The sequence below is a fragment of the Lactuca serriola genome, chromosome 9 (genome assembly GCF_051521515.1).
Source record: "Lactuca serriola cultivar US96UC23 chromosome 9, Lser_US96UC23_V15, whole genome shotgun sequence".
In the NCBI taxonomy this organism is placed as follows: domain Eukaryota; kingdom Viridiplantae; phylum Streptophyta; class Magnoliopsida; order Asterales; family Asteraceae; genus Lactuca; species Lactuca serriola.
The window spans coordinates 200,405,684-200,419,186 of record NC_136416.1 but is presented as its reverse complement, the minus strand read 5'-3'; the positions used below and the strand labels follow the sequence as shown (position 1 = coordinate 200,419,186).

The following is a 13,503-nucleotide window of genomic DNA, read 5'->3' as shown; positions in this document are numbered from 1 at the left end:
TATATTTAATTTCACCAACCAATCACTATCCCGATTACCCATTCCCGTTATCCTCACTTTACGTCCCTAAAATAACATCTATCTCAAGGGACCTAATCTAGGATTTTCATCGGGACGGACATCACTGCGAAGGGGTTTCCTCAACAATAGATATCCTAAAGGCAACCATGAGGGGGATAGAGTACACCGGTGAACACATCGTTCACAACACCTACAGGTTATGAACCTGCTAGCGTTCCACTGGATTGTCTAGAAAGAGTCCGTGGTCGTTATCCATACTCCGCTGAATAACTTGATCAACAACAACAACAACATCGAGGCCTCTCATCTGTTTATTACACACCAACTATCTACCCATGTTCTACCCAACATATTAGTAGATAAAATATATACTTTCATACATAGTTTGAAACCTGTATATCATTTTCATTCAATATATATCCCACACAACAGATGAGGCATACCCACGTAACACGTATTTCATAGAAAGCAATTCAGATCTATGAGATGGAAGAGGGTGAACATACATTCACACACATAACAACAAATTCTACACATAACACGTATTTCGTATAAAATACTTCATAATCATGCGTTAGAAGAAAGTAACTACACACTCACACATATAAACAACAATATACTTAATACACTCGAACCATACTTGTATTATTATCGTGTTTATGAAAGGTAGTATACACTCACTTGATCAGAAGATGATTGGACAGCACTACGACTTGCAGAAGTAGTAATCCTCAGCAGATCTCTACAAAAATCAAACTTCTCGCGGGCAGAGCTTCGGCTCGGGAACCGCACTTCTTGGGATCTTTAGGATCTCGGGACTTGCCTCGGGGCTCGAGAATAATACCGGGGCTTCGGGGTATTTCTGGCATGCAAAACGATGCAAAGCGGGAGAGAGAAGAGAAGAAATTGGCAAAAGACTCGGCTGCCTTCGGATCCTATTTATAGGAGGCTGGAGCCTCAGAGTACGCGGCGCGTACTGGCCTCCGAAGTCGTCACTGCATGCGTCATCCGAAGTGTCGACACTCTTCGGAGTACGCGGGGTGTACTCGCGTACGCGGGGCGTACGTCGTATCGGACTGGTGACTCCCCCTTCGGATAATGCCGGATTTTTCAATTAAAAATAAATACAATTTATTTATCAAACTTCGGAAATTCATATCTTCTTCATACGAACTCCGTTTTCGACGTTCTCTATATCCACGCGAAGGTGAGACTACACTCTACAACTTTCGTTTAGACTCCGTCGGCTAATTTCGACTTTATTTTTATTATTTATTTTTAATAGGCCGCGACAGAAACTTTCGTTATAAATTCATAACTTCTTCTTTTGACGTCCGTTCTCGCCTAACTTTTTATCGCTTCGATACCAACAACGAGACCTTCGATCCTCGTTTAGAATGCTTCAGCTAAAAACCGCTCGATCTCAAATCGAGTATTTCGGGCTGCACACCGCTAAGCCGAAACTTCAATAAATCATAACTTCCTCATACGAAGTCAGATTTAGGCGTTCTATATATATTTGGAAACCTCGTTTCAACTACTACAACATTATCCAAAGATATTAAGTTTATTTTACACTTAAATTTTGACGCTTATTTTTTATTCTTAATTAATCAGACCACATAATTAAGCAATTAAGCACAAAACACATAATACTCAAATAATACATTCTTATTATTTCAAAACGGGTTACAAAGGTTAACCTAGACTATTACATTGCTAAAAATGGCAAGCCCGGAAACACAGGCGTTACAGATTGAGGTGTTGATCCTTATCCATGACTTGGATTTGAGTTCGAATGCATCAATGATGAGTAAATGATATAGGAATGGCATTCAATTTAGTAACTCAATGCATCAATGATGAGTAATGGATATAGGAAATGCATCAATGATGAGTAATGGATATAGGAATGGCATTCAATTTAGTAACTCAATGCATCAATGATGAGTAATGGATATAGGAAATGCATCAATGATGAGTAATGGATATAGGAATGACATTCAATTTAATAAGGAAGATCGAGTTTATATGTATATATGTTGGAAAGAAAATCAATGATTTTAGATATCTAATATGGTATGAGGGTGAATGTCTAGTGCTTCGTGGGCTCACAACACATATCATACATGCATTTTAAGGTTTCATATCGAGACACGTTGTAACACTCTAAATTTTCAAATAAAAATTTCATTTTTAAATCCACACAAAACACAGTTTAACACTTCTCATACTTAATTTATAAAATTGTTTCAAACACAAGACATAAGATTGTCAAATATCCTAGAATCCTCAAAACACAAATCAACTAGCTGGTGTGTACAATCAAGTCGGCGCATTCCCGCGATCCTGAGATATACTTGAAACACATTTCACACAACAATGTAAGCACAAAACTTAGTGAGTTCCCCAAAATACCACACACAATAATTAGCCTCTCATGGCTATAACTCGATAAGGACCCTCCGGTCATGCGTCTCAGTGAAGACCCTCCGGTCTCACGGCTCGGGTTGGACCCTCCAGTCCTGTATCTCAGTGAGGACCCTCCGGTCCTATCTCAATAAATGCACAGAATAATATACAACATGAATCATAAAGAAAGAATGCATAATATCACATATCTCAGTATAAGCACATAAGACCCTCTGGTCATTAACACAGATAAGACCCTCCGGTCGCATAGTAATTACCTCTCTGGTAAGTATAATGAGAAGACTCACCTCGTAAGTAAAGCAAGTATGTCTCGTACTTAACTGTCGGTCTAGACTCCGCCTACATATGTCATAATAATCTCTAATTAACAATTTATAATAACTCCTCCAAAGATGTTGAGCTAACTCCTTTACTAATTCTCAGAAAGGGTGAAAGACCATTTTACCCTTCCATGGTCTCCAAGGTCCACAACTTGACCAAACCCTAAAAGTCAATGGAAGTCAACACTTAAGTCAACAATCCATGTTGACCCAACTCGTCGAGTGCATCTACGCGACTTGTCGAGTTCCTTCTGTTCTCAGAAAAATCGGGAAAATTCGTCTCAACTCGCCGAGTTGTCTCACCAACTCGTCGAGTTTGTATAGTGTTCAGAATATCGGGGAAAACCCTAACTAACTCATCGAGTTCCTTCAGCCCATTCACTCATTTAGACGCTTTTAAGTGAGACTAAGGCCTCAAACTCTAGATCTACCTTTCTAGGGCTGAGATACCACGTAAAGCTGCAAGCTTTACGTCCATGTATGGCATTTAGGGGTTAACTTTGCCAAAACAAAACTCAACAAAGGGTTTAAGGCATGGAAGGTTGCCAAAGCTTGATAAAGCTTGAGTCTTTAGGCCTAAGGGGCCTAGTAGTGTCCAGATCTGAAGTCTTAGCTTCAAAGCATGCTCAAACAATTAAATGATTCAAGAAGAAGCTAAAATTGACGATAAACTCTCTAATGGAGAGATCTAACAAACAAGTGATTAAGGTTATGACTTTTTACCTCCAAATGGATGCTACAACTGAATGGATGTCGAATCCAAAGACTCCTTCTTGTTCCAAGCCCCTTTACTCTTCAAGTTTCTTCAAGGAATGCACTAAAACACACACTCTTAGCCTTAAACACTCTCAAAATGGAAGACAGCTCGATTAGGGTTTGTCTCAGGGTGATAAGGTGATGAGGGAGGAGGGGTAAAGGACTTAAGGTTCTTTAAATAGGGTGCAAACCCTGAAAATTAGGGTTTTCACACTCAACTCCAACTCGTCGAGTTGATTCCAAAGTTCACGCGGCCATCTCAATCTCTACTCGACGAGTTGGGGCCTCCAACTCGTCTAGTTGCCCTGTCAAAATGAATATAAAACACTTTAAATTTATACATGGGAGTCGGGATGTTACACACGTTCCATACATAACTATGTTTTTGAAGTATTTATAGAAATAACGTATGTTTGAATCTTATAAACAAATGTTTAATGATCAAAAGGCCTAAATTCAAGTACGCTTAGTATAAACTTGTAGGAAATTAAACCAAAAATGTTAAGCACCTAAAAGGCATTTTCTTCAAAACAATTGGTACATCCCATTTGCACTATTCAAACATCAAGTGCGTTGATGAAATATAGAACATCAAAACTTATATAACAAATGAATGAGGTAAATGGAAGGTAAGATGTATGCAACATTCACCCAAAGATGGAAAGACTGCGTTGCGTTAAAGATGACCTCCTACATATAAGAACAAGCCACAATGATAAATAATATAGGATGGGGATATAAGTGAAAGTAGCAATAAAAATTAAATAGATATGAGACAAATGTATAAATGTAAATATTGCAAGAAAAATACAAAGAAAATAAAAAGATAACGTACCTACACTACTCGGCCATACATGTCATGTTATCGGGAAGAGCAAACTCTTTCAAACCCTTTTTATATCCCAACTACCTTATAAGGAGCTTGGCATCGGTGGGTTGGGTTGATACGATATTTTCGAATCATTTATATAAATAGTTCAACTCGTTTAATTCATTGGGTTGGGTTGATACAATATTTTCGAATCATTTATATAAATAGTTCAACTCGTTTAATTCATTTAAGTAAATATGTTGGGTTGGAATTTTCAACCCGTTGACACGTTTAAATATAATATACATTCTTATTCTATATTTCATTAAATATTAATTTTCACTTATAATATTGTATTATGTCTAAAAAAGAAAACCCTAATTTTAATTTCTAAAACTTTGGACATTGGTGTTGTATCAAGACTTTAGCCGTGAGGTTACAAACTCTAATCTCATTCTCATTCATGGTTACGTGAAAATGGATGTGGTAAGTGCCTTTGAGTATATGAATATAAATTTGATCAAATCCTTCAATAATAAACAATACAATTGCAAACATAAAACAACTAAGAAACATGGTTTAAAAATCCAAATATAAATGAACATTAACTAAAATAATATACATGAAATGTCTCAAAAAAACCAATCCTTAGGTTGCCCAAAGGGTGAAAAAAGATGTAAAAACATCTAAATCTTATTAAATGTTCCAATTCCAAACACAAAAACTGCTCCATCCAATGAATCCACTTACTATCAATGCCTCTTAAAAAGCTTTGCTTAACCAATCACCACTCAAGTACCTGCATCAGAAAAATTTCCAAACCAGTTTTTATGTTTGAAAAAAGCATTTCAATATCATATAAAAAACTATGGTTTTCATCTTCTAATAATCAAAGAAAACTCAATAAGCATGCTAGATACCAAAAAGCATATAGCATTAATGCACCATTCTTTGAAGTTAACCAGATAAAAAAAAATGCAGATATTTATAAAAATCACAAACAAGATTCAAACTTATTTGGAAAGTTGTACAAAAACAAGGCTCAAAACTTCAAATTTCAAATAAAATTGCTACTTAAGACATTGGTTTCTTCCTAACTTGATCTAACATCTGTTATAAGTTATAAAGATTCTGTCTTTGTTGGAAAGTTGTGTTATGAAGTTACAGAAAAGATTAAAAGGTAACAAAAAAAATGAGAAACCTACAATGTTGTATGTCTGTAGTGCCTTTTGATGCTTGAAATTGCTTGAAATCACCCATCTTTTCCATTCAATCCTACCAATAATCAAACAAATCCCAATCCCATTGTTTCTTATGTTAAAAAGAATTTAAATTTGAAAACACACATTACTCAAGCAGTCTAACAGCAAGAATCAGACAGCTAATTTACCTATATGCCTATAAACTAATGAAGAAAGACTGATTTCAAAATTGGGAATAGTGATTTCATTCAGGCAAATTTGAGTGAAGAAGAAGATGATGATAAGTGTTTGATGCGTGTCCTAGAAACAGCAAAAAACTCACTACTAGCGATCCTGACAAGAGCGGCAGAAGGTACCATGAGACAGCTCGCAGAACGCGCGCACATTGACAGTGAGGTGAGACGTCAGCCGAGCTCCGGCAACCATCGGCATCAGAGATTGAGCACATCCTAATTCTCCCAAGGTCCTACAACAAAAATTAAATCGAATTGAGAAATGACAACACTGAGAGAAGAGATATACGAGATTTAAGAAATTGGGGTAAGGAAATACCTAGGGTTACGGAGGCGGCTGGAGTGGACGCGGGGAGCGGAAACCTGAGGAGGACGGAGGCGAGGGAGGGGCGGCGGAGTAGAGCGGAAAGATGAATTTCTTGTGGCGGACATCAATGTCCTGGAGATCGAACCACGCCATGCCATTTCTCTGAGAATCACACGAAGAGATCTTGCGAATGCCACAAGGGTTTTAGCTTCACGATTCGTAGGGTTTCTCTTTCTCCTTTTCGCTTACCTAAATTAGTAGAGAATACATATTTTGAGTAAATTACAAAAGTCATCCCTACGGTATTGTTTTTATCAATATAGACCCTAACTTTAATTTGTTGTCTTTTTTTCTTTCTTCAAAAATCTCTAGTTATGGTTTTCGACGACATTTTGTTTGAAAAATTAGCTGATAAATGAAAAATGTCGTTTGATAAAACCACTAAGAAATGTAAAATGTCATTACATGAAAAATATAAAATGACATAAAGATAATGATTCAATATTATAAGACAAATACGTAATTTATTTTATTAAATTAAATGAAATCTCTTACATCCCATATCATACGAGGAAGAATACAAAAACCTCATCAAAATGTTATTACATGTGGCCAAGTAATCGAGTACAAATTCAAAAAAACTAAAGATTAAATGAATCAAAACAAAGATGTTGTCTTTATGCATCTTAGCTTCTTATCAAACGTGTATACTTTCCCAAATGTCATTTTAGCCATGATTGTACTTCCTCCATAATGCACTCTTTTTGTACAATTCTGATTCTTTAAACCTTCTAATTTGTTGCTTTTGGATAACCAAATACCAAATTGATGAAGATCACCTTCCTTCCATGAGATACTAACTGTTACATTCCCACGTGCTTTCAACCCTTTGACCAAACCGTTTGACCATTTGTCTCTAGGAAGTGCAGGAAGCAAGTACAGATCCTTCATCGTGCTCTGAACAAGCATCTCAGCTATCGCTGCACAAAATCTAACACCAACAAGGGCATTTACGTCTTTTTACATAGACTAGATATCAACAATGAGTTCCTACTTCCTATCTGTGTATGGATAAAGTCGCTAAATGGGTAATGATGTCTGTCTATCAGGACAAAATGTTGTATACATAAGATTTGTTGTTTCTTTTTTAGATTGAATAAACCGTCTGAATGAGAGTAAATGACCATTTTACCCTTATATTCCAAAAAAACAAGTTTTATGATATTCATAAACTTTAAGGTGGGTGGAACAAAGAAGGGTGTAAAATGTAAATTCAGATTGTGCTTACCCGAAATTGGCATCAATTTGGAAAGGGGGGTGGGCTGTGAACAAATTACTATAAAGCCCTCCTTCATAATCACTTTCATGATCAGGGTCAACCAAGTCAAACAAGTGTTTGACCATTCGGTATGCATGTTCGCTGTTGTGAAGCCGGGCCCACAAAGCTGCTTTCCATGTAGTTGACCATCCGGGACCTTCCTCGCCTGTCACACAAGACCAAAAACAAATTCTTTAAACTTTGACTTTTGAGGTCAAAAGGACTACTTTTGAGTCTTCTAAATATATACAAAACTTTTTTGACATTCAGAATAAACTTGAAAGCTAAACTAAACTCTATGACATAGACTACAAATACAATCATATTAGGATTTTATAGTTGAGATATTCATGCCAAATTTTAACTTGGAGAAGTACATTGTTTGACTTCCAAAAGTCAAAATTACCTCTCTTGACAAGAGTATAGTCTGCAGCTTTACAAAGATCCGGAGTTTTCTCAACAGTTATTGTGTGCCCAGGAAAAAGCCCATATAGATGCGACACATGGCGATGATGCACTTCTGGATCTTCAAAATCTTGTGCCTGTTCCCATTTCAAAATTTTAATAAAAAGTTCTGATGGAATCTGGTGCATTAGTGTAAAAAAAAAGAAATTCAAAAATGGAAAAAGAAACACAAAATAATCAATACCCATTCAAGAATGGAACCATCCCTAGCAATTTTGGTTGGGTAGAGTCGCAGTTGAGCTTTAAGAACTCTTTGAATCAAATCACTTTTTTCTTTACCCAAAACCTGTTGATTTTTAGATTTTTTTATTATTTTCAAAAGACGTGAAATACAAAGAATTTTAAATGTGGATTATTAATTTATTATTACCTCGGAAGCAGAAACAATGGCGATGAATACTTCTTTTATGATTGACATGTCCATTGTTGTTGAATAGCTTACACTTGCAGGCTTACCATCGGGTGCAATAAACATATGTTCTGGAGAAGTTGATGGATTTGTTTCAAGATAACCTCCTTTCCCTTCAATTAACCAATCCAAAAGAAATGATGTGCATCCTTCTAGTAATGGGTACGCTTTATTTTCTAGAAATTCCTATTTATTTGATACATGTTAGCATTCAAATGACATAAAAGAATGTACTGCGTTTGACATGACATGACATAACAGGAAGTGCTACATTTGTGTTTGACAAGACATGACATGACAGGATCACATCACATGACACAAATAACATAAGATGATCACGTTATAAGTTGTACAACGCTTGACATGACATAAACAGTTTGTATTGCGTTTGACATGACATATCTGAACAGGTTGTACTGTGTTTAACATGACAACATGACTATTCAGGTTGTACTGCGTTTTGACATGCATTGGACTTGTATTGAGACTCAGACCAAAAAAGATGGAACAAGTATAATGATCCTTTCGCGTATAACAAACAAGCTTAACGAATGTAAAATGTGAAGTAGACTAAAAGCATAATCTTACTTTGTTCATTGTATACGTATAATGCTCCCATAAATGGGCACAAAGCCAAGCTCCACCCATGGGCCACAGAGCCCACACAGCCTCACCTCGATCGGGGGATGTTTTGGCCCAAATATCAGAAACTTGATGTGTAACCCACCCATTGGCCCCATAATTCACCTATCACACAAAAAATCATTACAAAAAAACAACAATTAACTCAAAAAAATGCCACAAAATGAAGAAAAGCGTCTCACTTTTGCAGTTTTACTTCCATTGACCGATAAAGATGATATGTAGTCAAACAAAGGTTCTTGACATTCATGCAAATTGCACGAAAGTGAAGGCCAATAATTCATTTGAAGATTAATGTTCAAGTGAGGAGCACCACTACATAATAAATTCACAAGATATTTCAATAACATAACTTTAAAAGATATTAAATTTAATTTTGCAGTATTTTAAGTTTAACAACTTACTCCCAAGCGGGTTCGACTTTATTATTCCATATTCCCTGCAAATTAGCCGGTTGAGTACCAGGTCGTGAACATGATATTAACAAATAACGCCCGTATTGAAATAAAAGCTCAATCAAAGAAGGATCTTCATCTGTTTTAAAAGATTTGACCCTTTCAGAAGTCGCGACATTTTGTTCATTATTCGAGCTTGAAAGCTCAATGGAGACACGATGAAATAGTTTTTGATAATCATCGACATGGCGAGCATAAAGTTCTGAATACGAAAAGTTTTTCAATGATTCCAATGTGTTTAAAGATTCAGAAACTGGATCACGTTTTGAATCTTTAGGGTTTGTAAATGGGCTTTCAAATGAAGACGACGCTACTAAAAGTAACACAACTGAGTCACACCCCTCGACTTTAAGCTTCTTTTCATCTAGAACACTTATGATGCTCTTGTCGCCATTAATTTGCAAATCAAGAATCGCGGAAAACTTTATTCCTTCGGGGTTTTCATCATTTTTAGCAAAAAGTGTCGGCGGTTTTCTTTTACCAGGACATGATCCTTCCATGATAATCTGGTTTTGTTCGTTTACATAGGAATGGTGATGGAGCTTGCTGTTGAGAAATACAGTGAATGATAAAGATCCGGATTTGCTTCCGGAGATTTTTGAAACGATAACTTGATCTGGGTATGAAGCAAAATGTTCCCTTGTGAATTCAACTTCGCCTATAGAGTATTTGACTTTTACTGTGGATGTATCTAAATCAAGCTCTCTTTGATACGTTTTATCATCGTAGGCAGCAAGATCGTCGGAAAATTCTAGGTTTATATCGCCCAGAAGTTGGTAAACCTTCATTATTACGAGAAAGAGAGATTAGATGAACTCATATGGTCGTTTACACTAAGAAATATAGTCGAAAAGCATACGTCGGAGGGATCGCCGGACAATTTGACGGCGGCGGTAGTAGCTTCGGGGTATTTTCCGTCATCGACGAGCTTTCTGACCTCCGACAATGCTGTCGGAGCATCTGGGTTCGTGTAGTCTCCGGGAACCCCTGTCCACAGCGTGTCATCTTGAACAACAACAAGAATCCATTAAATCATCAATGACATTTCAAGATTGAAGAAAATGTTCAACTTTAAATGGTAAAACCTAAAAATCCTTGAATTCCTTAAATGGGTAGTTTTAAAAAAGAAAAATTTACCATTAAGATTGATGGTTTCAGTGGCGACACCACCCCAGACCATAGCACCAAGGCGGCCATTGCCGATGGGGATAGCATCAGTCCAGTGCTTAGCTTCACCATTGAAAATCACCTTCAAAGCTTTCTTCTCTGTTTCATTCGAGCTGCTTGATGATGATGATGAGGATGATGACGGATTCCACAAATCTTTATCTAAAACTGGTTTAACCATGACCCATTCGTCATCACTGTCTTCCATTTTCACTCAAGCCTACCAAAAAGCTTATTTTTTTTCTTCAATTGCAGAACCTACTCCCTGTTTTCTCTCTCTAGTTCTCTGTGTCTACCTAAATGTGTGTGTAGTATTGTTGACCCGACCCGGGAAAGAGGACGACCCATGAGTAAATGCTGTAAGAAGAAGACAAGAAAGGGGATTAAGGAGGGTGGGTCCGTGAAGAGTAATTTCTTGATGAAATTTAGGTTACTGTGTCTCTGTGTGTGTATGTGCAATGGGCCCTTTTCTGTGTCGGTGTTCGCTGTTGGGAAGAGTACCAGTCAAGTGGTTTCTTGATCTTACTCCTGTTTGCGTTATCAATGGAGATTACTATAATAATCTCTTTGACACGTTTAAGCTAAAAGCCTAAAACTAAGAAAAACATCATTTTAGGTTCAATTTAACTTATCCCAAAATGTAACAACGTGAGTGTTATAAAATAGAATTAAGATGCAAATCTTTCAAATAAAGAACTCATTCTTACCCAATAACTTTTTTTATATATAAAAATTTGTGTATTAAATATTATATTGTATAATTATATAAAATTTATATAGAGAAAAAAAGTATTATGTACCAATTACTTTAATTCTGTAAAGTGGTTTGAAATATATTGCTATTTTAGCAATTGAACCTTGATTGATTTAAGATATAAAATTTGAATAAATGGCATCATATATTTTTATAAACGTTAAAGGGATTAAAAAAGGTTAAGTTGTACCGGTAATCAGACAGACAAAATATCACTGTTGAAATGTTGAAAAGTAAAGTTATGTATTTGACTCTTACTCACCAAACTATTTTTCTGCATAATTAGTCACGAACTTACAATTTTCCTATCAATTAAACTAGTATGTTAGTTTTAAATTATTCCCCTATTAACTAGCTTATGTGAGAGACATGTAAGGGGAGTTGATTTGTCATTGGACTACTATCGCCACATCAAATTCGGTTAAGACTCCACTACATCATACCCGTCGACAATTTATGTAATTCTGCCTCTAGTTAATTCGGTCATTTAGTTTTATCGAGGAGAGCTTTAATTTTTTAAAAACATACTAATAATGGTGCCATCTAAACGATTTCAAAGAAAAGAGCGCCATATGGTTGAGTATATCAAAAATATTGCACATTCGTTCTCTTTAGGGTTTTTCTGAGCCCCAACTTACAATTGCAAGTGAGGGTAAAGACCTGTCAGAATTGAACTGGTTTTCGGTAGCTGTAACGGGACTCGAAGATAATGATAATGATTTTGAAACCCTAACAATCGTTAATTCAAACACAGATAATTGGAGTTCACATCCTCAATTGAAGTGCCTCTGGAAAGGGTGCACGATGGAGGATACAATATCATCAACTTCGATTAAGAAGAAGGCGAACAATTTGTTTTCTGTTGTGGTTGTAGATGATGATGACATTGACGATTTTTTTTGGAACGACAAATCTAACTCACTCCTACTAAACTACTCATAACACCACCTATGTCCCAAACATGACTTGAACCTTCGACCTCAATGAGGGAGGACACCTCATACCGTTGGGCTAGAAGCCCTTTAGTATTGAGGACTTCTCTTCACCGGAGGATAATCATAAGATCTTATTCAATTTGTTAATTACATTAGTTTAAATGCATGGATTTGAAAGTGGGCATAAGATCATCGATTTAAGAAAATTGGATGTTTGCGATTTGTGGCAGCATAATGGCTTGAATCTAGTAGTCAAGTACATTTCTTAATCCCTAAAGAAATCACATGTCTGAATCGAAATTGAAATCCAAATAGACCTAATCTTAGATCTGCTTTACTTCATTATCATATTTAGATCGTTGTGATGTTAGATTTCTAGGAAAATATTTTAATGAGAAGATTTCTTTATGTTATGTATATTGCTAACTACAGATGAACATCTTTCAACACATAATCAGGAAAGCAAAAATAAAATTTCTTAGATGATCCAAAGTCAGTAATCAAAACGTGAGCATGCGGTGACATGGTGACAGTTGTCCAATGCCAAATCAACTTCCCTTACACGCTAGCTTGCAACGTAGCTTAGTTAATGGGGGAAATGATTTAAAACTCATGATAATGGCTTATTTACAGGAAAATTTCAAGTTTAATGACTAATTGGGCAAAACAATAGTTCGGTGACCAAATCGACTCAAAGACATAACTTTATTGTGCCACAATGACATTTTCCCTGGTAATTATTAAACTGCCTTTTGCGTGATGAGCTATGATTTCAACTATAAACTCTAACATTTGAAAAAATGTTAGCACTATTGATAAGAGCACATCACGCTACAGGACAATGTTAGCAACATTTAAGGTATTATTGTCGCGATGAATAGTTATTGGCATGGGGTTGAAAAATACATACATACCCATTCTCTCTCTCTCTCTCTCTCTCTCTCTATATATATATATATATATATATATATATATATATATATAACCCTCAACGCAACATCCACAACTAAGCCTCACACATCACGTTACCATTTCATCCCAACCACTGCCACCATACACACACCCTACACAATCTATAATTGTTTTCACACTCTTATCTCTCTTTCTCTCTCTCTCTCTCTCTCTCTCTCTCTCTCTCTCGTTTGGTGCTCTTGGAAAAAGAACCCTACACCATTTGTGCTTCCAATGTCGCCGCCTATTGCTTCTTACCTCACCATCGAGCGTAAATGGTGGTGATATCAAGGGCATACACATATTTCATTCCTTAATTTGCAG

The 13,503-nt window shown here is 36.2% G+C and overlaps 2 protein-coding genes across 5 annotated transcripts; both read right to left on the bottom strand.

The window, feature by feature from the left end:
- Positions 1-4,919: 4,919 nt before the first annotated feature.
- LOC145076627 (uncharacterized) lies at positions 4,920-6,334 on the bottom strand. 4 transcript variants are annotated; one of them, XR_013692732.1, is made up of 4 exons: positions 6,096-6,334; positions 5,866-6,009; positions 5,547-5,616; positions 4,920-5,140 (listed from the first exon to the last, which is right to left on the bottom strand). XR_013692732.1 is itself a non-coding variant. In XM_079022438.1 (4 exons), exons 1-3 carry the CDS (start codon positions 6,239-6,241, stop codon positions 5,594-5,596), a joined length of 279 nt encoding a protein of 92 aa, XP_078878564.1. In that variant the 5' UTR covers positions 6,242-6,333; the 3' UTR covers positions 4,920-5,140; positions 5,547-5,593. The 4 variants fall into 4 exon arrangements, 3 of the variants coding, with proteins under 3 accessions (XP_078878564.1, XP_078878563.1, XP_078878565.1); XM_079022438.1 differs by having other exon boundaries at positions 5,900-6,009; positions 6,096-6,333; XM_079022437.1 differs by lacking the exon at positions 5,547-5,616 and having other exon boundaries at positions 6,096-6,333.
- A 253-nt stretch (positions 6,335-6,587) lies between these two features.
- LOC145072687 (alpha-L-fucosidase 2-like) lies at positions 6,588-10,869 on the bottom strand. Its single transcript, XM_079019152.1, has 10 exons — positions 10,510-10,869; positions 10,232-10,377; positions 9,322-10,154; positions 9,100-9,232; positions 8,864-9,022; positions 8,237-8,461; positions 8,051-8,152; positions 7,808-7,943; positions 7,372-7,567; positions 6,588-7,074 (listed from the first exon to the last, which is right to left on the bottom strand). The coding sequence occupies exons 1-10, from the start codon at positions 10,745-10,747 to the stop codon at positions 6,741-6,743; spliced, it is 2,502 nt and encodes an 833-aa protein (XP_078875278.1). The 5' UTR covers positions 10,748-10,869; the 3' UTR covers positions 6,588-6,740.
- Between the last annotated feature and the right edge of the window lie 2,634 nt (positions 10,870-13,503).